This window comes from Theileria equi (assembly GCF_000342415.1).
Source record: "Theileria equi strain WA chromosome 2 map unlocalized gcontig_1105316255037, whole genome shotgun sequence".
NCBI classification, from domain to species: domain Eukaryota; phylum Apicomplexa; class Aconoidasida; order Piroplasmida; family Theileriidae; genus Theileria; species Theileria equi.
The window spans coordinates 384,002-409,999 of NW_004668230.1; the positions used below are offsets into that span (position 1 = coordinate 384,002).

Genomic DNA, 25,998 nt, shown 5'->3' on the forward strand with positions numbered 1-25,998 from the left:
GGTATCTAGAAGAATGGACATGATGGAAAAATGCTGGAGGGGTACCTAGAACATCAGCGGGAGGAGGAAGAATGTGAACTACGGAATGAAGATGGAATTCATCATGCACTTATCTTTTAAATTACTGTCTGGGAATATGTATGGAAGGAGCATGGCAGACTAGACAAGCCAGAAGTATGCCCCCAAATGTGTAAACTGTTGGAGCTCAATGGAGACTATACATTGGGTACCACGACTTTAATAGCAACTGGAGGAGTAGACTACAGGGTAGGCAAGATTTTGACTTTAGAGGGGTTAACACTAAAGCCTATGATCGGATAGCTCACTATGTTCGCCATGCACCCTTATAGCAAGACGAGTAGTACTGTATACCAAGAGTTAATGTTGAAGACTCCCTAGCATTCCAGTATATCAACAAGAGAGTAGTCTAGAGGGGAGGGACTCTACCACCTACCAAGGGTAGGAGAATGTACTACAGACGAGTGATTAGTCGTGTAACTAGTTTTAAAATCAGGCTCAGCCTTTTGTTGAATATTAGTGCATAGATTTCAAATAGACTGTACCCTCCGAAGCTGGTCCCGAAAACACCAGAAGATATAGCACCTGCAGAAGGCCCTTCCTTATCTCCATTTATACTCTTCAGAAGTGGAAGGATCTTGGGGTCATCCTCACCATTTAATTCATCTTCCTCTGCTGGAGTCCAGTAATTTGTCTTCTTCGAAACTCTCTTGATCCATGCACTATACGATGAAAAGTAAATGAGTAGTGGACTGCCACCTGTCAGAGGATACCAGTAAACAGTAACAGTGTTTATATTTCCAGTGATGCTAATTCCAGAAATATCTTGATGATCATTCTTTAGTCTTCCAACTACTCTGTCAGGACAACAAATTACCTACCCCGTACGTACCGGATTGTTATATGTGCGTTATTAATTCCTACACCCTTGTAGACACTACAGTTTCCTGTAGGTTTGGGGAATAATCAGAACAGGCCTTTATAAATAAGATTTTTCGATTGTATTTCGACCTGACCTTGATTTCTTGACCATTTGAGTTTATCCTCTTACTGAGGATTCCAGCGAATCTCCTAGAGAGACTTACTGGTTCTTCAACGATTACTATAAGCGCCATAGTTTTATTACCGCCTTGCTTTTTAAAAGTTATGTTTATCCCCCGTCTACACTGGGTAGTTTTACAAGTCGCCACCTGTTTATATAAGAAGTTTTTTTGATTAAATTCAGGTCCACATTGCAATTCGTCCAGGGTTAACGCTAACCTTACGTCAGCTAGATTATAATAAAGTCTTCTAGTGCCAAGTATGTCATTGTTGAACTCTTTGTCGTCAGTTTGGAATGATGCACGGTAGGTTGTACCAGTTTGTTTAACGATTAGTTTGGGTCCTATTCTTCCATTATCATCATGTTTTTGTTGCTTTTTAAGAGGCAATATGTCTCCCTGTTTACTCTCTGTATGATCGCAAGCTCGTACCCATTTAGAAAAAATTTTTTGATTAGATTCAGGTAGGCATTGCCCTTCAACGAGGGATAACGTAGACCTGTTGTCAGCTACATCACTTGTTGATATTAATGTTGGATTTGTGACACCTTTTATCGTTTCAGCTCGTGAAGTTGAGATTTCACTCGCTGCAGTTTGCATTCCGACGTTGTCGTCCCCTATTGTTTTATTCAGGTGTGATGACTTCCTCTGGAGGTTCCCTCGGCTTAACAACGAGCCTACAGAAGACCTTTCCTCGGAAATCATTGTTTACGTTGCCGAATTTTGGATTTTAATGGTTACTTCTCGACCCTCTGGTCGTTTACGTGTCCTGAGTCCTTCTTTGGAGTCAGAATACAATGTTCCTTTTGGAATTAACCATTTATCGATGCCTGTGCCGTTTAACTTTTTGGAATAACCGTGAAAATGGCCATTGCCTTTATCTCTATCGGAATGGACCTCCAATGCCTATTCATCGTAGTTAAAGAGCCTAAGATGGTGTATTTTAGAGAATATATCTCTAAAATAAGAAATATCTAACAATCGATATTTTTCACCAAAAGATTTCGACTCGTCAGGACTATGACTGACTCTTTTATAGTTATCTTTGTCCAAAGAACTTATTGAAATAGCTTCTTGTTTATGACAAGCAGGACAATAATAAGTAGTAGTGCTACTGCTAGGATTCTGTGAAATGTCTATAATGTGAGCCATACGCAGACAGTTTTGTTCATCTAGAGTTTTTAGTAGATCATCAGATTTTATATCGGCATTAGTCCACTTACTACCAGTATCTGTGTAGTATTTGTCTTGTTCACCGCTAAGTTGTACAACTAGTGGGTCAGTATAGTCTCCATCCCCTGACCAATAATAGACAATTACAATTTTACAGTCATCAAGATCATTGTTGAATTCGGTTCTTGTACCTCCAACATTATCAATACGGAGAATCTTTGCATTATTACCTTTTGGTTTGTGCTCTAATTTTTTGTATCCAGGAGCCTCAGAAGGGTGTTCAACTAGGGTCATTTCTGCCCTTTCTCTATGCTCATCATCGTAGTAGTATTTATTGTCATGTTCCTTTTGAACACCGTGTTTTACAGGTGTGTTACCGATATCAATGGTGACACCCTTACCGGTCATACTACATCTCCACTAACAGTCTATAGTACTACCAGAATCCTCATCCTACTCCCACCTCTCAACTGGTGTGAGCAGAATTGTTGGCATATTCCCCTATGGAACAAAAGTTCAGAGAAGAGTCTATGCATACTCAACATGACACATTCTTTAAATAGTCTATAGGATATCCGTGTCTAACCCAAGGCAGAAGTACCAATAACAGAAGAGACACCAATAGAGATAGTCTTTATATCAGTATGATGATTGCCAACTTTAAGAGGGTTTTGACCAGGAGAATTTCCTTGACCATGAGAAAGAGCAGTTCCAGCTTCAGCACCAGAACGAGCTTGAGGTTCAGAAGCAGATTCTTTAGCAGCAGGAGCTTGAGCAGTTATTGCAGTAGGAGTAGTAGATTGAGAATCTTGAGTAGCAGAAATAGTAAGAGCTTCAGAAGCAGCTTGAGGAGTATCTTCTATAGTATCTCCACTAGCAGCAGTAGAACCACCTCCAGGAGGACCAGGTAGACCATTAGATCCTCTAGGTCCTCCACCACTAGCTCCAGGAGGTCCAGATTCTCCTTTACCGCCACCAGGACCAACACCATCTTGAGCTCTAGCTTCTTTGCCACCAGCATCAGCTTTATATCCTTGTCCTTCAGATTCTTCACCTCCAGAACGTTGTGCTTCTTGTTGTGTTTGTAGTTTTTGTTCTCTAAGCTTCTCTTGAGAACAGTCTTGCAAGTCACTGTCACTATGCTCGTCAAGTCCCTTTACAAGAGAATTCCAGTTGGCGCATTCGGTAATATTTTCTGGTGTTATGCCATCGAGTTCAGTAGCTTTTGTCCATGTGTTAGAACTACCACTCCTGTACCAACCTGTAGGATTTTGGTTTCCATTCTTTCCGACACAAATCAAGACGGGGTTCTGACTCTTGCCATAGTATAATGCATACACACTTTCTACATCAGAGGTGGGAAATTGTTGTCCATTATCAAACTTTATACGCTTCCTATTCTTTCCACTGTAAAGCTTGATAGCTGCAAGTTTCTGACCAGTAATGGAGTATTTTTTGACTGTAAGATTGTTTGAGCCCACATGTGGATGATTAACTGGTACATTCTGAATAGTGACCCTGGGACCATCCTTATGACCATCACAACAGTACTGTTCTCCTTTTTTGGATACACTCTGGGTAAGGTCTAGGGTAACAGCATTATTGCTATAACAGTTAAGGTTATCAAGTTCTTGTTCAAGGTTCTCAGCATTTTTTGAGAGTTGTCCATGTTCAACCCACTTATCACCACTGCTATTCTTATAATAAGTAGTTCCTGACCCAGTATACGCCACTTCAACTAGGATATCCTTATTTGTATTACCAGTCCAGTAATAAGCGGAAACGGCGGTTGCCTTTCCATCGGAATTATTAGGAGGAATCCCTTCTATCTTTTGACTACCATCACCTTGTACTTTCTTTAGTGTGAATTGTGGCTCCCCATTAGAAACCTTATGAGTGTACCTGTAGAAGTTAGATCCGGGAGGGTCGGTGGTTCTTTCGACAATAATGTTAACAGTCTTACCACTGGTAGTATTTGCTGGGTAGTCACAAGTGTATGGAGGGCCATTATTTGGCTCCATTCTTATCTCTAATACATCTGGAATGGGTTCTGTAGGTATAAAATCTGGGAAGTAACCAACTGTCCACAGTACCATCACCATAAATGAGTTGGAAAGTCCTAGCCATATCTGATTCTCAACCACAAGATACCCTATATCCCTAGGTCTATAGTCTCTAAACCACATATGGATTAGCATCTGGTACAAGAAGATGATGACAGGTGATACAGGGATATTTATAAGGTACCAAAGTGCCCTGTCCACATCTATAAATCCAATGCCTGCACCTATGATAGAGGTAAAAAAGTGTTGAAATAGTAGAGAATAGTAGAACCATTGAATATGTCCCTTCTCTCCACCTGACGTAAAAGCCTTGAGTATCTGCAAGTATCCCATGAAGATGATCCACTGAATACCAACCGTGAGGTAACCTCTAAAATCTTCTTCCTTCTCCCTGGATATCTTAGTAAAGAAGTCTGGATAGAGCCCTAAGAGCACTGCAAATCCTCCCATGAGAATAGTTGCCAAGACCTCCACGAAGATGAGTGAAGTGATTGTCCTAGAGACATACTCACTGGAACAACGCCTCTCAACAAGAAACCTGTCAAGCAAGTAGTCAGAGTTTGTAGCTGCCAATAGCACAGGTTGAAGGTTTCCTGGTCCCGCCTGAATGTCTACGGTGGAAGAATATCTCCATTCTTCCTTCTTCTTTGCCAGGTTATTCCTCCTGCTCTCATCACTGCAGGGTCTTTTTCTGGCACTCTTGTAAGTATAGCATGAGTTCCTCAGGGATTACTCCAAGGGCTACTCTTTACCATCATCTCATTATTGGCAGTGCCTTTAGAGGCCTTTTGTTTATCCCCCATCTACTCTTGGTTTTAGAATAACAAACATTTAATCGCATAATTTGGGTTTATGGCTCAAGCGGGTGAAGCTCGGGGTAATGAAGAACCTGAACTTGTCAAAGCTCCCGTTGTTAGTAATAGAGTAGCGGCAGAAACAAAGGGTAAACTCTCTGGAAAATATAATGAACCTGTGAGTGCGCCAAGGATTGCTAATTGCCAAAGCTATCAAGAATGTACTGAACCTACTCAACTCTCATCTCAAGTACAAGAAGCTGCTGGTGAATCTGGTCTTGGTCAGCCTGGTGGAGTAGGCTCTGGTATTACTAGTCCATCCATAAAAGTACCTAGTGGAGATACTGATGAAACTCAAAATCCAGGTACTACTACTGCTGATCATACTACTTCTGAAGAATCACAAACTGCTGTTGATACTACTGCTTCTCAAACTAATCTTTCTCATACTCCTGGAGGATCTAATGGTCTACCTGGTCCTCCTGGAGGTGGTTCTACTGCTGCTAGTGGAGATACTATAGAAGATACTCCTCAAGCTGCTGGATCTCAAGGACCTGAAAGTGGAGGTAAGCCTAGTACTCCTAAAGATGCTGATGGAGAACAACGCCCTAGTTTCTACTTGTAATGCTAGAGGAAGGGCCGCTGTTCTATCTCCTGGTCTTCTTGGACCCAATGGTACTGGTTCTGAAGAGAAAGGTGGAGGTGATGAAGGAGATTTGGTTAAAGATGCTAAAAAAGAATCTGAGGTTAACTCTCCTAGCTCATCTGGCCTAGCTACTAAGAATCAAGGTGGAGGTACCCCTAGTAAAGAAGCTAAAACTGCTGCTCTAGCTCGATCCTCAGTCTCTACTCTTGGACCTCCTGATCCTGATACTCCTCCTACTGCTACTGGCTCATCTGGCCTATCTGCTACTACTCAAGATGCTGCTCAATCTGGAGATGGTAATGGTGGACAAGCTGGTAGAGATGGACTTACTGGTAAAGTTGATGAAGATACTGAACCTCCTAAAGAAGGTGGTTACGAGGCTCTCACCTCTCTCCTACAACTCCTGAAGGGTCAACCACCAAAACACTCTCTACGACACTCTATCCCTGTTACCTACTCATTCATCCACACTATGCATAATTTGCAATAGCCACAATTCCGCTCATTGATGTTTGTGGTACCATTATACATTAAGACAATTCTTCATCCAAACTAAAGACCAGACACCAGTCGTGCATGCACAGGTTGCCATAGTCTCTAGAGCTGCAATGTGTGTGTTACTGGAAACACACCTATGGTGCACGCGTTTATCGTTATTTGTTACCTGTTTCAAGGTTAAATTTAACCACATTTATCGTTTGTTGTGTTCATTCGGGTGGGGTCTGCCAACCTTATTGGTCCCATTGGATAATCACATTAAACGTTTTTATGAGGGACAACATACGTGATTTATAAAGACAAAAACATGAAATTTCACATTCTATTCTCCATAGTTACAGTTCTGCAGCTTTGCAGAGGTGCAGATGATGAAAAGAGTGGAGCCACTAGTGATTCGAATCACCTCAGAGTTAAATCTGCAGACGAAACCGAAAGACCATTCACTCCAGAACTAACTGATCCAGTTACTCTAGACATTAAAGTCCCTGATCCGCTACGCTTTTCGGTCTTTGAAGACAATGAAGATGAGATTAAGCACAGGGACTTTTACCCAGAGTCGACTAGTTTCATCGTTTCCATTACTGAAGGAGAGACTGTAATATGGACGGCCAAAGATGGAGAAAAGTGTGTCTATGCAGAAATCTTCATGGGAGAGGATTTAAACCTTCTCGGTGTTTCAGTAAGGCTGGCAGCCAAAGTCAGCTTTACCTTTTTCGAGAAGATTGATGGCGCCTGGAAGGAGATAAGCACAGAGAGGTTCCATACAATAATCCAAGGCCTAGAAGAACGAGAGAATAGCAAGGATAAGACACCCCCTGCATCTCCGGGGGAGTCTAGGCGGGAGGGGGTTGCAAAGCCAGACACTCCTGTGGTAAAGTCAAAGAGTAAACGTGCCAAGAAGAAGGCCAGAGAACAAGAGGCCATGGAATACGCCAAAAAGATAGCGAGTCTAAAGATAGTGGAGCCTGGAGAGGTGACGGAGGAATACCCAGTCCCGTTACCGCCACCACCTCCGCCCTTTCATGTATGCAACTGCAGTTTCATGTGCTCACCAGGCGCTCACAAACCAGAGGAGTCAAAGAAGGAGGACGGAGACTTGGATGAATGTACCGATGGTCTAGAGGAGGTCTCCCTAGATGCCGACGTATTCGAGGGACCAAAGGGAGCAACCGCAGATTCCAGCACCCAGCATACACCGTCTCTAGAAAGAAGATCTTTAGGGCAAAAGAAGATCCCACTTTCACAAACTGGCCACGGTAAGAATCCATTCCTGCCGTTGCTAGACCCTGTCACTATGGACATTTGCAAACCAGACAAGTTCCTGGTTGGCGTTGAAGAAGACTACGACGGTGAAACGAGGAATGTGATCCTGGAGCCCAGGGATGACATTAGTGTAGTCTCAATCACAGAAGATGGCGTTCCAATATGGTCAGCCTCTGGAGATGAAAAATGCACATGCGTCGAGGTCTCAATAGGGGAAAACTACAAGATCGTCTACCTCGACATCAGAGAGGAGAGAGAAGTCGTATCAAAGTGCTTTGAGAAGGTCAATGGAGAATGGAAAGAGAATGAATGCAATGCCGCTATATGAATATGGCCCTGGGTCCGCTTTGAACCCTGGAATCTTAATGGAAGTTAAATTGTCAAATTAATGTACATACGAGATTCAGAGCATCCACAGAATGCATGTCATGGTATCCCAGAAATGACCTTTTGATAGCAGCCAGAAGAACTAGAGACCAGCAGCCCTGAACAATCCTTGAAGAACGAGGTCCATAAGAGAGACTGGGAGATAGCTTTGGGGATTTCCGATAAGCCTCTACCAGGAGAAGACCTTGCAGTGATGAAAAGAGTAGGAAGAAGGGGAACAACTGGGTACATTGGTAGGGTAGATGTTTGGAGATCTTCCCAGTCTCCTCTATAAGCCATGTCTGTGAGTCTGGAGGATTAATACTAGGGACATTATTGTGACTACTAACCCACAAGCATGAGAGTCTCAAGGTAGTAGTCGATTATCAGGAGGAATAAATGTCTACGTGAGCCGTTATTTATCCCCACTGTTGTCTGCATTCCTTGGTTTCCTTCCCAGCCGACATGTTCTCTTTATGTTATTAAAAGATCAAGGGCTTCTTATAGATAACTTGTATCTTTGACTTGTCAAGACTGAGGTCTTTGTTTTGTGGCTTTTCTAGTAAGGTAATACAACTGTATGATTGTCGTTGTTTCTTGTTTCAATAGCTTGTAAGTACTCTCTGCTTGTACCAAGACTCGGTTCTATTTTGACAAACAAGAATTAACAATATGAAGGTTATAGCACTGCTGTGGACGGTGTGTCTGGTAAGACTCTGCCATGGTAAGAGTGGCCATAAAAATTACCGTGGTAACGATAATGAACATTCTGGCGACTCTAAGAAATCTCAGAGTATTCCAGCAAGTCCACGGGGGTCTGGAAATGCTGTAGCTGAAGGGTCAGGGACTGCAGAGGGGTCTAGTGGTAAGAAAGCAAATGTTAATGCTAAAGGCTCCGAAGATGATAAGAAGCCACCAACTCAACCTAATGCTCCAGTAAAGATAGATGGACCGACTCCTCAGAAGCAACCACAGGCGAATGCACAGTCGGCTGGACAAGGTGATACCACTCTCGATATCTCTGATCCCGATTCGTCCAAAGTAGATGTAGGGGAGGAAACTAGCAGAGGAATAAAGTGGAAGGTCTTTAAGCCGAAGGATGGTGTAACAATTACCTCGTTCACAGAAGGAGGAGCGGAAATAGGAAAGATAAGCAGTGCGGTTAAACTTCTAAGAATCCCACTGCATTCACAAACCCCCATCATATATATAGCACATGGAGGCGCTACACCCGAAAAGTGCTATGAAAAGGTTGATGGAAAGTGGAAGGAAATTGGTCTTAATGATTTCTACATGAGAACGAATGAAATCAAGAACGCAGTAAAACCAAATGAAGAAGCAGTAAGGGCAGAGGGTACTTCTAATAACCCGGAAGATTAATAGTAGCCACAACCAGACGTCATAACTCTTGTCACATCACTCTTCGTGTAAGACATAGACCCCCTTAATGCCAAGTGCATCCCATAGTATCCCAGACATAGCTTAAGGTCATTAATGTAAATGAAAAAACAACTCATTGAGGGACCCTTGAGAATCCACAAATATTGTCCATTGATGTGTACAATACGCTCCCATTATGGGACACTTTTGCTGATCCGTCGTGTATACTCAGCACATTTACAAGCGAGCCTACTTGTATCTCTTCTTTGCCTTGCCGATTATTAATCTTGCGAACGACCTTGCAGTTGCTTCCAGCGACCACAATAGTCTCCAAATACTTGCTCATAATGTCTATGGACTCACCAGTCGTAGCTTGGTCGTCAGAGAGTAGAGAGAGAGTTACAGCCGATCCGCAGACTTTTGTAACGACTCCCTTTCTTCTATAATGGCTGCTCTTTTTGTCAATGACCTTGAGCACTAGTCCAGGGAATAGAGTGACGTCTGAATTGCTCTTTACATTCGCCATTAGCTTTGCATTCAAAAGCATGTCCATGTTATTCTTCATTGCTGCATCTGAACCTAGCCCACCTCGCTCGTAAACTCTCTTTTTATATTCTCTTGGCTTTTTAAAGTTACTTTTGGGGTCAAATCCCATACCCAAGAGCATTGCGAGGCCAAAGTTCTCGACTGGCATTTTATCGTACATTTTAGCGTCTTGTTTTCCCTCTGAATCGCCATTAGCCCCCTTTCTCAGGAGTATAGGGACAGTCTTTGATGCCTTTTCCGCCAAATCCTGTTCAGTGATCCCAAACAGATCATTCAGCATTGCTTCATTCGTCTCCTTTATAATCAAATTCGCGGCGTAAGAGTCGCTGTCTTTGGCGAGTGTTGACGGAACAACCGCTGATGGATCGCTTTCTGGCGCTTCCGATTTTCTAGTCTTTTCCTCATCCTTTGCGCACTCTGCGTTACCTCCATCCTTTACCCTTTTAACATTCAAAATGTTGAGACCAAACTTGAGTTGTATTTTCGGCAACGAGGCCTGTTCCTCAGAGGGAGTTTGTTTTAAATCTTCGAGGCTATTCTTGCAGGGGATGACGTATTCATCCTTTACGGATTCTTCAGGGCCACCTTCCTCCTTAAATGACCCGTTTGTAATCTCCAAAATGCTCCTTTTAATGACTTTTGGAGCCTCTGCTGTCGCTGAAAAAATATTGGCAACCTTGGCAGTGTCCTTTGGGGGCTTTACCGCCTCTTTATTGACCGATAGACCAAATGATATCTTCATTTTTGCACAAACATGCGGGTATGTGACCCTCAGGGAGGATGAATGGCTGAAAAGAAGAATGAGGGACTAGAGCAACCGAAAGGAAGAAGACGTTTTAGTGACTTTGGAACCTCTGTGCGGCTCTATACAACAAGTACATATCCTCCATCCATCAAAGAGTTGTCCTTCGTCTCTTTAACTCTACACACCAACTTTTAGGGCCATAAACTTGGCAGAGGATTTCTCCAGTCCTATGCCGTCCACTAGCGGTTCCTTCTGCGAATCCCTGAAATCCTCGTTCCTATGGTACATTCAAAGTTTGCCAAATTGTCGATTTTCGGCTCTTTAAAGGCTATTTTTGCTATAAATGGTTCCTGTGTGTCCAAAAGGGCAAAATTTGCCGCAAATTCAAAGTTTACGACACTCAGCTGTAGTATACTGTCCCCTCACTGAAATATTTGGTCTGTGACCCTAATCTCGTCTCCATGAGACGAGAATCGCAAATTTTTCAACTGCCGAGAGAAGCGACAGCACCACGTCGGAGGTTCGACTCCCAACGGGTCCATTTGCTCAGTAGTTTAAACATTTGCCTCAATTCTGCTTCACATTGCAGTGAATGATCTGTAGATGTTGTGGTAATCTTATAGTCTGCCGAGGGTCTCGGATTACGACACCAAGTGGTTCTACCGGGGCCACGCAGTTCTGGGAGTAGCCTCTTTGTTTCTAGTTTGCATTCATTGATTTGTATCTAGTTGGATGGTTGTTGGCGTTGTCTTGCGGATGGAGTCTGGAAAACTCCTCCGGATGCCCTAGGAATGCTCATCCTTCACCTCTTTGGTCACCCTTTTGCGGACTAGTTCTTGTAAACGTCGCCTAGTCTAGAGACTACATATGGTTCTCATGAACCTAAATATGCCAGTATATGCTCCAAATCTGGTCTGTAGCCTATGCATACGCTCCAGTTACGAGGGAGGATGAATGGTCTCTTTCTTGTTCCGTGCCATTACTTGGCACCCTCCTGGGTACTGCTCACTTCTCTAATGTCTTGGATCACTACTCTCCCAAACTGTCTGACCATCAAAGGTAAGTTTATCAGGCGTATGATCGGTAGAAAGGCTCCAAATGCAAGGGACTCTGCCGCCTTTGCCATGGCTCCTTTCTGGGATTAGCGGACGCCTAGGCATGGAATATGGGTGGTATACACTCTCAAAACCCACCATCGTTCTCATCGTCGTCCAATTAATCTGCATATACACCTACAGCCTTTATTCACCGAGTCTTGTCGCCCATTCCGGAGAATGACTGGTGGAAGTCCTGAGGGCCTATACAGTAAACCTTGGCACATTCAACCAACTTTCCGCCATTCTGCATCCTCTTTAATGCTCCGTACATTCATTCCCTTCTCCATGTTCTGCGTTAAACGCTCCGTTAGCGGACATTTCCCGTGAGCCTCGAGGGGACTGTGTACGCATGTAGACGCCAGTTTTAAGCCTACGCGTCCATATCAGCCACCCAGCGACTACTCAGCCTCGCTAGAGCTCCTTGACGGCCGCTTCATTCCTCTGGCTAGGGCCTATGGTCGCCCTGGGAGGAGTTGGCCTCTGGAGGGGTGTGCGTGCATGTCCACTTTTCTCGACGCTCGGTGGGCATCCTCCAGGTGCAGAGGATGCTGCGAGGTCCCAGAGGTCCAGAGAGTCTCTCGCCAAGGCCAATCCCTCGGCGATCGTCTAGAGGGTGTAGAGGAGCAACGTCAGAGGCTCAAACCCAATAGCCAAAATTAGTCGCCATTCAGCGCTTATTTGCATCCAAATTTTTCAATTTGTCAGCGTTGGTGTTTAATCGCAAGAAACTCGGAGGAAGTCGCCAAAGTCTCGCTCTCGAGGGCGTTACCCAGCGTTTACCGGAAGAAGGCACAAAAGCCCCTGGAATCTCAAATTTTAAAGCTTAAACACAAGTGAAAACTTTAAAAACATTCGGGCGTTCAAGTTCCGGACGATTTTGGCCAAGAACTTTGGAATTGAGAGGCCACGCAAGTTGAGTCCCCAACCACCGCCATTTTTTATTCCGCCAACGTTTGCGTTTCTCTGGCAGCGGTGTATACACTTCTAGTACTGATAATGCTGCGGAGTGGCTGGTAGCACTGGTTCGCAAGGGAAGGAATAGGTGGCAGGAGGAAGAGTTGTTGGTCCCTCTAAATCGCCCTTGTAGCGCGATCCTGGTCGTTATTTTAGCATTTTCTGGCTAGTGAGAGTGCAAGATGGGCTTCCTGCAGGCTGGAGAGTTGGTGGAGGACATAAAGCCGGTGGAAGAAAAGGTACGCCAACTCGGTATCGCACAGTTCCTCAATACGTTGACGCAAAATGTTGGTAGGAGGGACCCTAATCGGCTGTTTGGAGACGAGCTCGAGTACATGCTCATAAATGTGGACTCCCAGAAGAGAGACGTCCAGCTGCTTCCGAGAGCTCCTCACATTCTCGAGTGCATCAAGGACCCAAAGTACGCCCCAAAGACCTGCAAACTAATGCCAGAATACGCGTCTTACATGGTTGAGGGAATCCCCTACTCTCCGTACACTTTGGACTCTGATTACCTGCCGAGGATTCACGAGTCACTCAAGAGTAGAAGGAAGGAGATAAAGACCTTGTTGACGCATTTAGGGTGTAACGAGGGGAGGGTGTCGACCCTATCATCATTTCCACTGCTTGGGTGCCCAAATGCGGTTTATAAAGGGGTGTGCGGTTCCCCTGATATCCTTCGGAGGGGAAGAGCAATTTCCCAGAGCAGGTACACGGAGGATGACATTATTAGTCCACATGTCAGGTTTTCCTCAATCACCAATAACATCAGGAACAGAAGGGGTGGGATTGAGATTCTAATCAAGGCGTATGAACACGGGTCTGATTCTACAGCTTCAGAGTCCCAAGATCCAACGAGTACTAATCACTCTGCAAACGTGCATGTAGAGAATCTTGACGAGTATATAAGGGACCAAGTTGTTGCAAGCGACCCCATGCTTTCTGCAGAGACTCTGTTGCAGACAAAGGGTACCAAGGGGACAGCCTCCGGCGACCACAAAAACATTCATATGGACGCAATTGTGTTTGGGATGGGCATGTGTTGTTTACAACTCACATTTTCGTGTCTGGACATTAATGAAGCTCGCTATCTACACGACCAAATGGCGGTTTTGGCGCCTCTATTCATTGCTCTAACAGCATCCACAGTGGTATTTCGAGGAGCTCTGGCGGCGACAGACACGAGATGGGAGGTTCTATGTCAAGCAATGGACGATGTCAAGGCCTCTGAAAAATCAATGGTCCAAAAATCGAGGTTTTCCAGTGCCTCGCTCTACATTGGAAATGATGAATTTCTCAAGAAGAATTACAGTGTATTAAACGACAATAAGGTAGCGTGTCTCTCGAGCATTTACGATAAACTTGTGGAAAATGGAGTGGACTCCATTCTTGCGAGGCATTTTGCCCACATTTTCCTTTACCAACCTCTAGTCGTCTATAAGGAAGATTTTGATGCCGTTGACTGCTCGGCCACTGATGCACACTTTGAAGTTTTCCAGAGCACAAACTGGAACAGCGTGCGGTTTAAACCGCCTCCAGTTGTCAAGCATGAAAAGGAGGGGACCACGTATCCCATTCCATGGCGTGTGGAGCTTAGGCCTTGTGAGATCCAGATTAGGGACTCTGAGAATGCAGTCTTCCTAACAGCGATTCCCTACATTATAAAAACCTTGTTGAGGGAAAAATGGAACCTCTACGTCCCTCTCTCTCTCGTAGATGCCAACATCAAGAGATCATCATCCATCAACGCGTGTATCGTTCAAAAGTTTTACATGCGCACAAACATTTTTGAAAATCGCATAAACATTAAGGAAATGACAACGTTCGACATCTTCTTTGGGGAGCTGGGTCTGATTAACCGCTGCATGCAACACCTCGAGGCTGACTACAAGTCGGGACTATTCAGCCAGGAATCCTATGAAGGGATGAAGAAAAGCTTTGAATTTATAAAGGACAGATGCACAGGAAAAGTACCAACTAATGCTGTCGAAATTCGCAATTTTATACTAAACCATCCAAAGTACAATCATGATGGTCTTGTCAACAGGGAAATCGTCTTTGACCTCGTCACACAACTAGCCGATTAGGCAATGTCAAGACATTTAAACAATCACTCGCTTGTTGTAGCGACAAGTTTCACACTCAATAATTTATTTTAACCTCTTCATCTCTGGGATGCTTGAAAACTTGTATCGTCTTTCGATGCTCCAGCGCAAACCCCGTCTCATCCCCTGCATACACGTACTTTGAGGTCACACAATTCCCGTTTCTGTATCGCGAAAAGAGCGTGATTCTTGGCATCTCAAGTCCCCCCTCCCAGATAATGTCTCGGTCAATGAGCCCCCGGATTCTTCGGTTGAGAACGTGACGACCAAATCGAACAAGACCGAGCGTAAACCTCAGTCTCATTTCAGGCTTTACTGTAAACTTTTTGATATTGCGCTCAGAAAATTCTTTAAGCTCAATTACATCAGTTTCAGGCTGCATGGTAATGTCAATGTCCACTGGAATTCTGAAGATTTGCTTGTACTCTGGGTCAGTCGTTTGCTTCAAAAACTCATCCACGTTACGGATCAAAGTTCCGTCTGGCTCCATGCTCTTGGTAACCACGCGAATGTATTTCGTGCCCTCGAAAAGACTGGCATGAAAGACGAACCGGTTGACATTTGAAGGATGGGCAGATATTATCTTTTCTCCTAAAAATGTTCGTTAATGAATGTATTTCATGAGCGTAGCGAATGTGCGACTATACGCCAGTATGGGAGCCTGAGCGACCAACGGGAGCTCAATGGCGACCTCTGGGAGCCTAAAGAAGAGTGATAGAGACTCTATGAGCGAAGCGAATAGAGGAGCCTTGCGAGTACACAAAGTATAGGAGTCTGAATTGTCACCTGTTCTCACTCCATTAGACTCCTTATAGATTCTCATTCTACCAGTGGTACTACTGGACGAGCAAAGAGAGTATGAGATGGAAGGAATGAGCCATTATGAGATGCTAAGCATTGAGTCGTATTTGTCTGTTCATTGGTAGGATGAGCTATTATGACCATTGGAGTGAATGCTTAACGTAGTGATACCTGACAAGTGTAGAGGACAATCCATGGGAATCCTAAGGTCTTATGCAATGGTTCACAAGTGGACCCATGCATGCTCAATATGGTACATTCTTACTAATCCGTTAAAACACCTTATATAATGCTCCTAGAGATTCTTCCTGATATGCTCCATTATTCCTAGTATCCACCAAAGCTAGTATCTAGTCTCCCTACTGGAGAGTCCATAGACACCCATTAAATCTGTCTGACCCAAGGGTCTCTGGTATGCTTATATAAATGATAACCTGCCAGACCAACTGCGCCACTTCCACCAAAAACGCCAGATGATATTTTAAAGATTGCCATTAATCCTAGAGGAGCAGCTCCAACAGATCTTGCAGGAGGTTTAGGTTCTTCAAGAGGAGTAGGAGGAGGAAGGCCTTCAGAAGAAGCAGCTTTAGCACCTTCAGCTCCTTTTTCAGCACCTTGAGTTTTAGGTAAGGATTGATCAACTTCACCAGAGTCTTGTACTATATCACCATCTCTACCAGATTCACTAGGGGCAGATTCAGCAGGTCTAGATTCACCTTCTTGACTCTCTTTTCTTCCACCACCTCCACTATCTTCACTATCACCAGTAGGTCCACTAGGTCCAGCAGCACCTTCACCAGGCTCACCTGAAGGTCCAGGAGCACTAGGTTGACTATCAGTATCAGCTTCATATTCCTCTTTGTCTTCCTCATCCTCTTCATCTTCCCCAGTAGATCCGGTACCTTCAGAACGTTGGGAGTCTTGTTCTTCTTGTTGAGATGAGGTTCGATTAGCTTGTTCATAGGCTACCGTCACGAAAGAAGTGGCGCTACATGTTGCCGAGACAGCACATCCGACCTTCTTTAGTGCTCTCACAAGTTTAGTGTATTTGCCACAACCAGTATTCTGGAGAAGATTCCCTGGTGTTATCTCTCGGAGTTCAGGGAGTTTTTTCCACTCTTCATCTTTACCACTACTATTCTTTTGCCTTTTATACCATCCTTTAGCGTCTGGGTTTGTTGTTTCAACGTATATTAATAATGGGTCATGCTTTTGGCAATAAAAGACATAAACACTAATAGAACCATCGATGGGAAAAGAAAATGCCTTCAGTTTTATATTCTTCCTTGGACCACCTACACCACCTTCATTGTACTTAATACCGGCCAATTGAAAGCTAGGGTCAAGTTCATGCTTGTAGGCCGTAATAGTTTGACCACTTACATTTATCTTCCCAGAAGTAACAGAGACCCTTCCTTGACCACTACGTTCATGCTTGTTACAACAGTACGGTTTTTGACTTCTAGCATACTCCTTAGAAACGTCATCCGTAAGATTTATGGTGACCAATTTGTGGTATTGGCAATTGAGGCTTTCCAGCTTCTTTTCAAGTCTCTTACCTTGGAGTTGTTGGAGTTGAGGATCTTTATATCTAGTCCAGCTATTATTTCCCTTGTTAGAACTATATTCATATTTACCATTCTTCCATACTTCTATGAGTAATGGATTAGTCATTTCTTCATCGTGTTTCCAATACCATACTGAGTAATCATAAATGGGACCACTAGGTGTTATGTTTGGAACACCCATACCATTATACTTAACTTCCCTAACCATGAAAGGCTGTCCAGCTAGTGCCTCATGTTCAAACTTCCAGAAGCTGGAGTTTGGAGGATCCTCAGACTCTTCCAACCTGACCTGTTGGCCAGAAGATTCCTCAGGAGGATAGTATGCAGATCCGTCTCCATTAGCACCCTTACCTATGTCTATGATAACACTGGGTAGAAGAGTAGTCATTTTGGGTTAAGGTCTAAGACGTTAGTTATCAGATGCTCACTCATCATCCATTATGCACCGTCATTTTAGATAGTATGATGTCCATTAACTCACAGCTCCCTCACAATTAGCTCACCGTCAGAGAGTGTCCACAGAACAAGATGAATGACTATCAATACAGTCTTCAGTAGTACAGTCAACACTCACGTCGGTAGAAATAAGTTCGTCTATCTAATCATCAACTTCCACCGAGTCCATAACACAGTCCACTCATGAGGAACTCCTCCACCAACCCTTGGGAATACACGGGCTCCTATACTCTGTATAGTCACCACTTCTTCTATACTCACTCCGCTCACAGAGTCTTCATTACTCTTCTTTAAGCTCCCGCTGGTCGCTAAACTCCCTAGTCTCCGACGTCGGTAGGTCACCTGCTTTGGTCTAGAGACCCACGCAGTGATAATCCTACTAGTAGGAAGAGCTCCTGTTAGTCGCTCAGGCTCCCATACTGGCGTATAGTCGCACATTCGCTACGCTCATGAAATACATTCATTACTTACCTCCATCGCTGACATCACCGATTTTGTTACCTCCTGAGCAATCCTTTCTGACGGAATAGTAACACCCTTCATTGTATATTACAGATTTCGTAATTAAAACTCCCTTGGGACGCGGTCCAGAGATGTCCAAGTCGATTGGATTTTTATCCCTGGAAGGTGGTAGAGCGCATGCACGTTGCAGAAGCAAGGATATGATGATTATAATCACTTTTAGATCCGTAAGATCAAAGTGCAGACGCGCAAAAAAGATCATTTTGAGAGTAGAAACCGTTCCTTGCAATTGTAAAGGTCTAGACACGTTTTATTGATGAGTTCAAATGGGGGTTTTAAGCTCTCCATTTATGCCTATACTCGTTAGCTAGAGTTCATGATAGATCATACAAATAATTTAATGATCAGAAACATTCTGTAGCATACATATAATCGCATAGAACGTCGTTGTTAGTATGCATGCAGAGGTGTTTTACTCGGGTCATTAAGGAAAGCGGATATGAATGGGATGAACTAATTGTACTATAGCTGAACAATAAAATGCAGTATGACTACCAATGTCACTATAAACATTGAAAGGCATCTTGGGAATGGAGTTAAACAAGATAATGAAGGATACTATTACCAGAACAACAATAGAAGGATAGGTTTAATAGAAGAAGTTTTTTCCACTGAAAATGGGCAATATAGGAAGATTGTACATACTCCAGGAAAAGACAGCAAAATCAACAGAATTGTTAATGGAGCTTTGGACCTTACTGGTTTTGAGAGTCAACTGAATGCTTATTCAAGTATCTCAGTCTACTACTGGAACGGAGATAAAATTTTTGAAACTCCCCTGATTATTCAGTTTGGTGAGGGAGATTCCTCAGTTTATTACACCTATGATGGTGATAAAAAATTGAGTAATTCTAGAAATGTAACCACCAAAGACCTCAAACAGAATATTGATCAACTTAACTGTGAAAAAAAGAAGACTCATATCATGGACATTTCAAAGAATACTCGAGGATCTTATAGCTGCCCTAGTTGTGGTACTCAACAAGTTAAAGTGTCAAACTATGATAAGAGTCAGACTAGTGGTGATTATTCTTACTTCCATTACCTTGCTGGCAGCTTCTTGAGATTTAAGGATGGGGTAACGGAGCAGACAGGAATAATATTTTCTGGTACGATATCTAGTGTGTATGTGTATCACTATCCAAGCGGACCTGACGGAATTCCACTCTTGATTTATCTTTCAGGAACATCCACTACCTGGTTTGAGAGAGTGTCCATTGACTCTAATAACTGGACTAAAGTACAGGATGATGCTCCATCTAGTCCTACTAACAAGCCTGAGGTTCTAAAGCTTCTAAAGGCCAAATTACCAACCGTTACCGTAGATGTTGGACAAACTGGCATTAATGCTAGTGGACAACATACTGAGTATGAAAATCCTTCTGAACAGACTAAAGAAAAGATTAAAGTTGAAAGAAAGGATCTGACTGATGGTTTTGTTAGCTTTTCTCACTCCGTTCATAAGAAATCTTACTTAATGGTTAAGAGTGTACAGCATAACGGTTCACCTCTCTCTAACATACCATTTAATTTAGTTGCTAAAAGTGTAACAGCGTACTACAATGGGACTGGTTTTAAGCTTAAAAGCCTTATAATGGTAGAGTTAGTCAAGTTTGACAAAACAGAAAAGCACTTTTACAGACCAACTGAAGAACCTCCTACTCCTATAGTTGATACCTCTGCTCAAACTGGAAATTCTCTTCCATCTAGTCATCAAGCTGCTGAATCATCCAATGTAAGTGTTCTGGCGGGAACAGCTATTGGATCTGGACTAGGCGGAGCAGGGCTGGGTGCTCTTGCCATGTGGAAGGGCCCCGCTCTAATCGCACGACTAATTGCTCGTCTGTAAAGTACTCTTCAATTTGCCCATAGACAGTAACTAATTAAGATGTCCTAGGTGTATGTCCTATATGGATATTTGGCAGTATAATTTCTCATTCTCCATCCTCAGTGTAGCATGCATAAGTCTCTGTCTCTGTAGAGAATCTAAGGTTCCTGGAATGATACTTGTTTACAACATCTAGTTAGACTACCCATTGTTTAGACCTAAAGTCTTTTGTCACGCCTATTGCGTATTGTTTGTTGTCTCTTGTTTACATAGTTATAACCATTCATCCATACTGACCATTCTGCTCACACCAGTTGAGACATTAATGAATTAATACAATGGAAGATACTATGGAGAAGTAAAATATTAGTAAGACACTCAGAAGGAAAGTCGGAAGGAACATATTTAACATACTTGGCAGCAATGTAGCATTAAAAGAATAGATTGAGGATGAATAGTCCGTTAAAATTAGATATAGAAAAGGGAAATTGGTTAAAGAACAACGGTATAGAATGCAAAGACATCAGTAATTATGGCGGGTATAATTCCTATGAGTACACCTCGAAACAGGGAAAGCAGACATTCTTTACTCTTTCAGTTATCCTTTATAATGATAAAGAACTGCCTGGGATAGTGTTGTCTGGTCTATCGATAAGAAGTGTCGTAACATATTTCAATTACTCCAATAAACTTTTGGTCACAGACATAGAAACCAATGATAAACAGATTTATTTCATAAATATTGATACTGAATCAAATATAGAAGATGCAATATATACAAAATTTGAGATCAATAACAACAACAAACTTGCTAAAGATGAGATACATGCAATATTACAGAATATAGATGATAACAAAGGGCTAGATTTAGTTATACTTAGAAATCAGAAAGAAGATATTACAAAAAAACTACTTGGAACAAATGATATTATATTTGACCTTTCATACAAACCTCAAGGTAGTGATGGTAGATCTCAAGATACATACAGATCTGGTAGTACAAACATTAAAGTAAACTCTGCTAGCAAGTCCATTTCCCAATACCATAAAGTTAAACATGATCTTCTTTCTGATGGTACAAATTTCAATCTCAGGGGTGTCAGACTTAAAAATGGATCTTCTATGAGAATTTCTGGAGGATTCCCAAATGATAAGATCAACAATTTCTTCGTATACTATGGCAAAGGAGATGGAAGCTATGATACTCTCCTCCTTATAACACTTACAATCTCTACTCAAGGGGCAGATCCACATTCTATTCCTGACATATACCTGATAGTGAAATCCAAAGGTGGTGAAAAATGGGATCTCTACAAAATAGAACAATTTGATGAAGACGGAAATCAAGACTTTCAAGAGGTACTCAAAAAGGCATCCAGTTCCGAAAGTATTGATCTTAGTTCTCTAAAGGGTAAAGTTAAGAAGATTTCACCAGAAAAAAGCATTAAAGAAATATCTATATCTGAGTTAACTTTAGACCTGTCTAAACCTGATGGACAGCAGTACCCTCAAGAAAGTACACAGAAATTAGCTGTAGAAAAGAGTGATGTAACAATAGAAAAATCGACTGGCTTTTGGAAGTTTGAACATACTATGACTCCGAACAAACAGTCATTCAAAGTTAAGAATGTTACCCATGGAATTACTCAGCTTACTGGTATATCCCCTCCTGATCAACTACTTAGCATTTCTGCCTACTACCACGGAGATACTTCTTCCGATTTTGGAAAACTTCTCCTTGTTGAAGTTGTTGCTAGTAAGACTAGTACAGAATACAAGTACTATCAAAGGGCTACAAAAGATACTAAGGATTGGACATCATTGCCTAGAGATGGAGTGGAAACTGATGGAGAAACTGATCAAAAACTTTCTGAAGGTGAATTAAAGAAAGAACTTGACAGGCTAAAGGAGATACATATTCCATCTGGAAAGTCTGCCTTGAGAATTACTACAGATACTACTCTAGGTACTAGTGCAGCTGGTTTTGGGGCCTGGGAGGGATATAGCATTGTTAGAGGTTCAGGAAGGAGCCTAATCATGAAACTGATCAGGATCTTCACAACGCTACTTTAATGGTCCACGCAAATAGGCAGAACTGTGACCAAGAGACACTCTCCCTCTAGATTACTCTCTTGTTGGTATACTGGAATGTTAGAATCCACATGATCTTTTGGAGCCTACAACTTTAACTCTTGGTATACAACATTACTCGTTTTGTTATAAAGATGCATGCTTTGAGAGTGCTTCCATCACTTACTTATTCTTGTTATTGCTATTGGTTCGAGTGTCTTATGGATTGTAGCTCCAGAAGCATCTTCAAGTTGAAGTTGAGATCCATAAACTTCACCAGTTCCTTGTTCTAGTCCTTCTTCATTATCTTGAGGAGTACATTCTTCACCAGCGGATCCATGAGGTCCAGTAGAACCACTAGCGCCAGTATATAGTTGATACTCATTTAGTAGAGTATCTGAAGGAGGGCGTAGACTACTTCGCTAAGAGGCATCTCCAGACTCTCATAATTCCATTAGAGCCACAACATGCAGCGCTGCCCATCCTGGTGAAACGTTTGAGACGCTCTGCGCAAAACTGTGCATTAATTTGGACTGTAGAAATTCTTGAGAGACCATAAAGTAGCTACAGGGATGCCACAGTTTTCACCATTAATATCTCCTCCAATGCAGTACTAGCCAATTTTATAGCTCAGTTATCCATTTATTCCCCATAGCTCCTCATTCCGCCAGCCTCCAATTACATTCTTTATACATTTAAAATGCAGACAATCCATGTATCACTCCTGATCTTTACACTACTGGCAGTTGGAAGCTCCCAACCGGTAGAACCAAATTCTCGTCAAGAAGAGCAAAACTCTCCCAAACTCGAGGACCAATGCAGTTTTGATGATTTAATGTGTCATGAATCCCTGAATGAATCTCAAGACTCTCCTCTAGATGAGACTGTCAATGAGGAAGAACCTCAGTCCGCTCCCAAGCAAGAGCCTCAAGTTGAGGACAAAGAGTCCAGTTCGCACAAATGTGAAGAAAACAAAGCTAGACACGATGTGCTATTGCATACACTGGAAGCTGAAGACGCCCTAAAAAGAGTCAGAAGTGTACTGAGAGATGCAATTTTAGACTATAACGAGTTGTTTGACGAAAGAAGAAAAGTTTGTACCAAACTCCAGAACGTCATAGAGGCATACAGGGGGTATACAACCAGCATTGAAAACACAGATAAGCTCATTAGAGAAACCATCAGATCATTTACCAGGACCTTGTGCTGCAAAACAGACAATTTGGCGATTCAGGATCACATTGATATGTATGTCCATCTACCGTCTTTACCATCCACAATTACATGCAACATTTATGGATTAGACAAAACATGCAGGTCAGATTCACTCGTGGAGGTGCTGAGAGACTCGAAATCAAAACTGGAGCTTTATGATGCAGTCGAGAAATTTCGTGAATCCTTCAAGGAATACAATGCAATAGCCAACAGCAAGAGCAGAAGCCACGTTTATAGAACATGCAAAGACCTCCGCAGGACGTTGGATGTTGCTCTCAAGGCTCGAGAAAGGTACACGAACATCATGAAGAGTTTCACAGACACGAGTCTCTTGGACGAGAAAATCCACCTTTCACTAGATGCCACGTTTAGAAACACGATCAAAAACATAGTCCTAGTATGCAAAATGATCGATCGATGCTTTGGTGATCTCAATCAGGACAAGTTGGAAGACGGATCCGCGGCCTGAAGGGTGAAGTAACAGTCCATATTTATGGGTTTAGAGACTTGTAAATTTTGGTGGACTCTAGACAGTTCTCTCAAGATTTGCATTGCGGCTACAAGAAGGTCTGAGGACCTGCAGGGGTAGGCAATTCGCATAGGATACAGGCCCATAACAGTTTGATTAGTAGGCCATATTAACTCGTTAGCTTTTGGTCATTCTTGCACTCCCAATTCCTGGTTCTCAACAGACATTATGCCATTGAATTGTTCGTGTATGTTCGAATGTTATACCGCGAGTTTGGCTGGACATGCATGAGATTTAGACAGGATATTAAAATGGGCTGGCTATCTCCCTTGTGCCATTTATCCCCTGAAAATTCGACTTTTGCTCGCACTTTCCCGTAATATTGCCACAATTTCACATTATAAACACATGTTCCAATTATGTTCATCTAAAAGTTCCCGAAAAGTGCCAATAGGCAGGTGTAATGGACGGTGCATCTCACGGTGGTTCCCCATGAATTTCGTGTAAAGACCGTCAGCCTCTCCTTTACCACTGTATATTACATTTTAAACGGTTGTAAAAACTTGGTATCCTTCTCTTGTGAAAATTTTGGCAGTTGGAGGAACGGCAAGTTTGTAAAACTTGAGTCGACACTATTGTACACATATCTCAACGTACAGAATGAATTTGGTTTATTGCTCATTTATACACATACTGAGTCTCATGTTCTTCAATGCCACAAGATATTGTGGTATTTTGAAGGAGAGAAAGGGGCTTTACGAGCCATCCCCAATTTTCTTTTTACCAAACATTTTCATATCCCCAAAAAATGCGAGTGCCAATCAGATGAATGGACCGGTAGATGGAGCTGATTGCAGATTAAGATCTGAAGAGTACGGAGCTGCATGCCCAGTAGATGATGCGTCTAATTATGAAGTTTATGATGAGCTTCCCATGGACACATGGACCACATCCGGAGCCTACGAATCCACAATTAACGCTCCGTCAAAGTTTTGGAGTCCGGTGGCACGAGGTGACGATGGAACGAGAGCAAGGGTTGGGGAAGACGATGGGATAATCTTGGACCTGTCATCAGAGGTTCCAGATGACAGAATAATCACATACGAAAACATCCACGAGAACATAAGATATATTGCCTACTGTTCAACGTATAATACGCACTTCATGCGGATTGTGGACGGACAGAACCTCCTGTGGGAAGAAGAGCCAAACGTCACGTCTACCTGTGTCTTTGTCTATTTTACCGGTGACCGGACGTTTATCAACATTAACATTGAGTCAAACGGTAAATCGGACCTCTTGTTTTTCGAGAAGAAGGATCTTAGGTACAACAATTTCGGCTATGTCAACAGAAAACCAAAGTCATATGCTGAACAGATTAACGACGCCTCCGGAGCTAAAAGTGCCATTCCAGAGTCCAATGTGCAATACAAAAGGATTGAAACGTCAGAAGTTAGATCTTACGATAAAGAAAAACCAAAAGAGCCCTGCATGCAGAATAGACGAGAGTGGTCAGTAACCGAAGGTGATGATGACACCGAAAACGTAACACACGGCAAGGACCTGCAAGATGTTCTGAGGGGGACACAAGGAGCAAAAACCACAGGGGCCGAACGAGTAACTGAGGAACGATTATTCATTCTGACAATTCCAGACCCAATTGATGCCAGCAAAGTCACCGTTTACCAAACCGAGGGCAACAATGTCGTGAACAAAATATTTACACCAACCATGGGAAACGTTATAGAGATGGTCTACTACAAGACCCTAAAGATATGGGAGAAGAATGTCAACGAGGAGTGCGTCATAGTCGAGTACTTTACAAACGGAGAAATGACCCTAGTGGAACTATCCGTAGACCAATCCGGGTGGAAGGACCACATTTACATTGAAATAAATTGCGGCATGAAATCCTACATTTCCAAATACGAGTTTGACGCCAAAACCAAACACCTAAAGGCTCCCGAAGAAAGGGGCTATGTAGACAAATTTTGGGGCATGGTAAGGTCCAAAAGGCGCTAGATTAATGTTTACACCGCTGTATATAGCAGGATGATGGAAAGTATGAAGGGGACTGTAGAGGAATGGTAAGTAGTAGAGCAGGACAGGACGAGGACTATGGAAGAGGCTGTTAAAGATGAAAATTTGTCATAGGACCCTAGTGAAGAGAAATCATTTCCTCATATTCCATACTCTACCATTCACTTCAGTAAAGTTATGGTGAAAATGCAGAGGGTGGACAGATAGGCAACAATGACCGTATCTTGAAAGTGAGGAACTAGTCCACAATTTGTCAACAATTTTGTACGATACATGATTTTTAGATATAGAATACGTGAGTTTAATGGGTACATGCTCGTTTAAACTTATAAATTTATACA

General features: G+C 42.7%; 15 protein-coding genes across 15 annotated transcripts; 8 read left to right on the plus strand and 7 right to left on the minus strand.

The window, feature by feature from the left end:
* Positions 1 to 938: 938 nt before the first annotated feature.
* BEWA_036560 (hypothetical protein) lies at positions 939 to 1,763 on the minus strand (the record flags this gene model as incomplete). Its single annotated transcript, XM_004833015.1, has 1 exon — positions 939 to 1,763. The coding sequence occupies one exon, from the start codon at positions 1,761 to 1,763 to the stop codon at positions 939 to 941; it is 825 nt and encodes a 274-aa protein (XP_004833072.1).
* A 201-nt stretch (positions 1,764 to 1,964) lies between these two features.
* BEWA_036570 (hypothetical protein) lies at positions 1,965 to 2,639 on the minus strand (the record flags this gene model as incomplete). Its single annotated transcript, XM_004833016.1, has 1 exon — positions 1,965 to 2,639. One exon carries the CDS (start codon positions 2,637 to 2,639, stop codon positions 1,965 to 1,967), a length of 675 nt encoding a protein of 224 aa, XP_004833073.1.
* Positions 2,640 to 2,812: 173 nt separating this feature from the next.
* On the minus strand, positions 2,813 to 4,744 carry BEWA_036580 (hypothetical protein; the record flags this gene model as incomplete). The annotated part of the gene is made up of 1 exon (XM_004833017.1): positions 2,813 to 4,744. One exon carries the CDS (start codon positions 4,742 to 4,744, stop codon positions 2,813 to 2,815), a length of 1,932 nt encoding a protein of 643 aa, XP_004833074.1.
* Positions 4,745 to 5,146: 402 nt separating this feature from the next.
* Positions 5,147 to 6,224, plus strand: BEWA_036590 (hypothetical protein; the record flags this gene model as incomplete). Its single annotated transcript, XM_004833018.1, has 2 exons — positions 5,147 to 5,654; positions 5,722 to 6,224. 2 exons carry the CDS (start codon positions 5,147 to 5,149, stop codon positions 6,222 to 6,224), a joined length of 1,011 nt encoding a protein of 336 aa, XP_004833075.1.
* Positions 6,225 to 6,539: 315 nt separating this feature from the next.
* On the plus strand, positions 6,540 to 7,823 carry BEWA_036600 (signal peptide containing protein; the record flags this gene model as incomplete). The annotated part of the gene is made up of 1 exon (XM_004833019.1): positions 6,540 to 7,823. One exon carries the CDS (start codon positions 6,540 to 6,542, stop codon positions 7,821 to 7,823), a length of 1,284 nt encoding a protein of 427 aa, XP_004833076.1.
* Positions 7,824 to 8,533: 710 nt separating this feature from the next.
* BEWA_036610 (signal peptide containing protein) lies at positions 8,534 to 9,241 on the plus strand (the record flags this gene model as incomplete). Its single annotated transcript, XM_004833020.1, has 1 exon — positions 8,534 to 9,241. One exon carries the CDS (start codon positions 8,534 to 8,536, stop codon positions 9,239 to 9,241), a length of 708 nt encoding a protein of 235 aa, XP_004833077.1.
* A 133-nt stretch (positions 9,242 to 9,374) lies between these two features.
* BEWA_036620 (conserved hypothetical protein) lies at positions 9,375 to 10,529 on the minus strand (the record flags this gene model as incomplete). Its single annotated transcript, XM_004833021.1, has 1 exon — positions 9,375 to 10,529. The coding sequence occupies one exon, from the start codon at positions 10,527 to 10,529 to the stop codon at positions 9,375 to 9,377; it is 1,155 nt and encodes a 384-aa protein (XP_004833078.1).
* Positions 10,530 to 12,765: 2,236 nt separating this feature from the next.
* On the plus strand, positions 12,766 to 14,670 carry BEWA_036630 (glutamate cysteine ligase, putative; the record flags this gene model as incomplete). Its single annotated transcript, XM_004833022.1, has 1 exon — positions 12,766 to 14,670. One exon carries the CDS (start codon positions 12,766 to 12,768, stop codon positions 14,668 to 14,670), a length of 1,905 nt encoding a protein of 634 aa, XP_004833079.1.
* A 55-nt stretch (positions 14,671 to 14,725) lies between these two features.
* Positions 14,726 to 15,178, minus strand: BEWA_036640 (hypothetical protein; the record flags this gene model as incomplete). Its single annotated transcript, XM_004833023.1, has 1 exon — positions 14,726 to 15,178. The coding sequence occupies one exon, from the start codon at positions 15,176 to 15,178 to the stop codon at positions 14,726 to 14,728; it is 453 nt and encodes a 150-aa protein (XP_004833080.1).
* A 695-nt stretch (positions 15,179 to 15,873) lies between these two features.
* Positions 15,874 to 17,445, minus strand: BEWA_036650 (hypothetical protein; the record flags this gene model as incomplete). The annotated part of the gene is made up of 1 exon (XM_004833024.1): positions 15,874 to 17,445. One exon carries the CDS (start codon positions 17,443 to 17,445, stop codon positions 15,874 to 15,876), a length of 1,572 nt encoding a protein of 523 aa, XP_004833081.1.
* Positions 17,446 to 17,976: 531 nt separating this feature from the next.
* Positions 17,977 to 18,237, minus strand: BEWA_036660 (signal peptide containing protein; the record flags this gene model as incomplete). Its single annotated transcript, XM_004833025.1, has 1 exon — positions 17,977 to 18,237. One exon carries the CDS (start codon positions 18,235 to 18,237, stop codon positions 17,977 to 17,979), a length of 261 nt encoding a protein of 86 aa, XP_004833082.1.
* A 285-nt stretch (positions 18,238 to 18,522) lies between these two features.
* BEWA_036670 (hypothetical protein) lies at positions 18,523 to 19,884 on the plus strand (the record flags this gene model as incomplete). Its single annotated transcript, XM_004833026.1, has 1 exon — positions 18,523 to 19,884. One exon carries the CDS (start codon positions 18,523 to 18,525, stop codon positions 19,882 to 19,884), a length of 1,362 nt encoding a protein of 453 aa, XP_004833083.1.
* A 429-nt stretch (positions 19,885 to 20,313) lies between these two features.
* Positions 20,314 to 21,936, plus strand: BEWA_036680 (hypothetical protein; the record flags this gene model as incomplete). Its single annotated transcript, XM_004833027.1, has 1 exon — positions 20,314 to 21,936. The coding sequence occupies one exon, from the start codon at positions 20,314 to 20,316 to the stop codon at positions 21,934 to 21,936; it is 1,623 nt and encodes a 540-aa protein (XP_004833084.1).
* A 697-nt stretch (positions 21,937 to 22,633) lies between these two features.
* On the plus strand, positions 22,634 to 23,617 carry BEWA_036690 (signal peptide containing protein; the record flags this gene model as incomplete). Its single annotated transcript, XM_004833028.1, has 2 exons — positions 22,634 to 23,181; positions 23,251 to 23,617. The coding sequence occupies 2 exons, from the start codon at positions 22,634 to 22,636 to the stop codon at positions 23,615 to 23,617; spliced, it is 915 nt and encodes a 304-aa protein (XP_004833085.1).
* Positions 23,618 to 24,442: 825 nt separating this feature from the next.
* On the plus strand, positions 24,443 to 25,639 carry BEWA_036700 (hypothetical protein; the record flags this gene model as incomplete). Its single annotated transcript, XM_004833029.1, has 1 exon — positions 24,443 to 25,639. One exon carries the CDS (start codon positions 24,443 to 24,445, stop codon positions 25,637 to 25,639), a length of 1,197 nt encoding a protein of 398 aa, XP_004833086.1.
* Between the last annotated feature and the right edge of the window lie 359 nt (positions 25,640 to 25,998).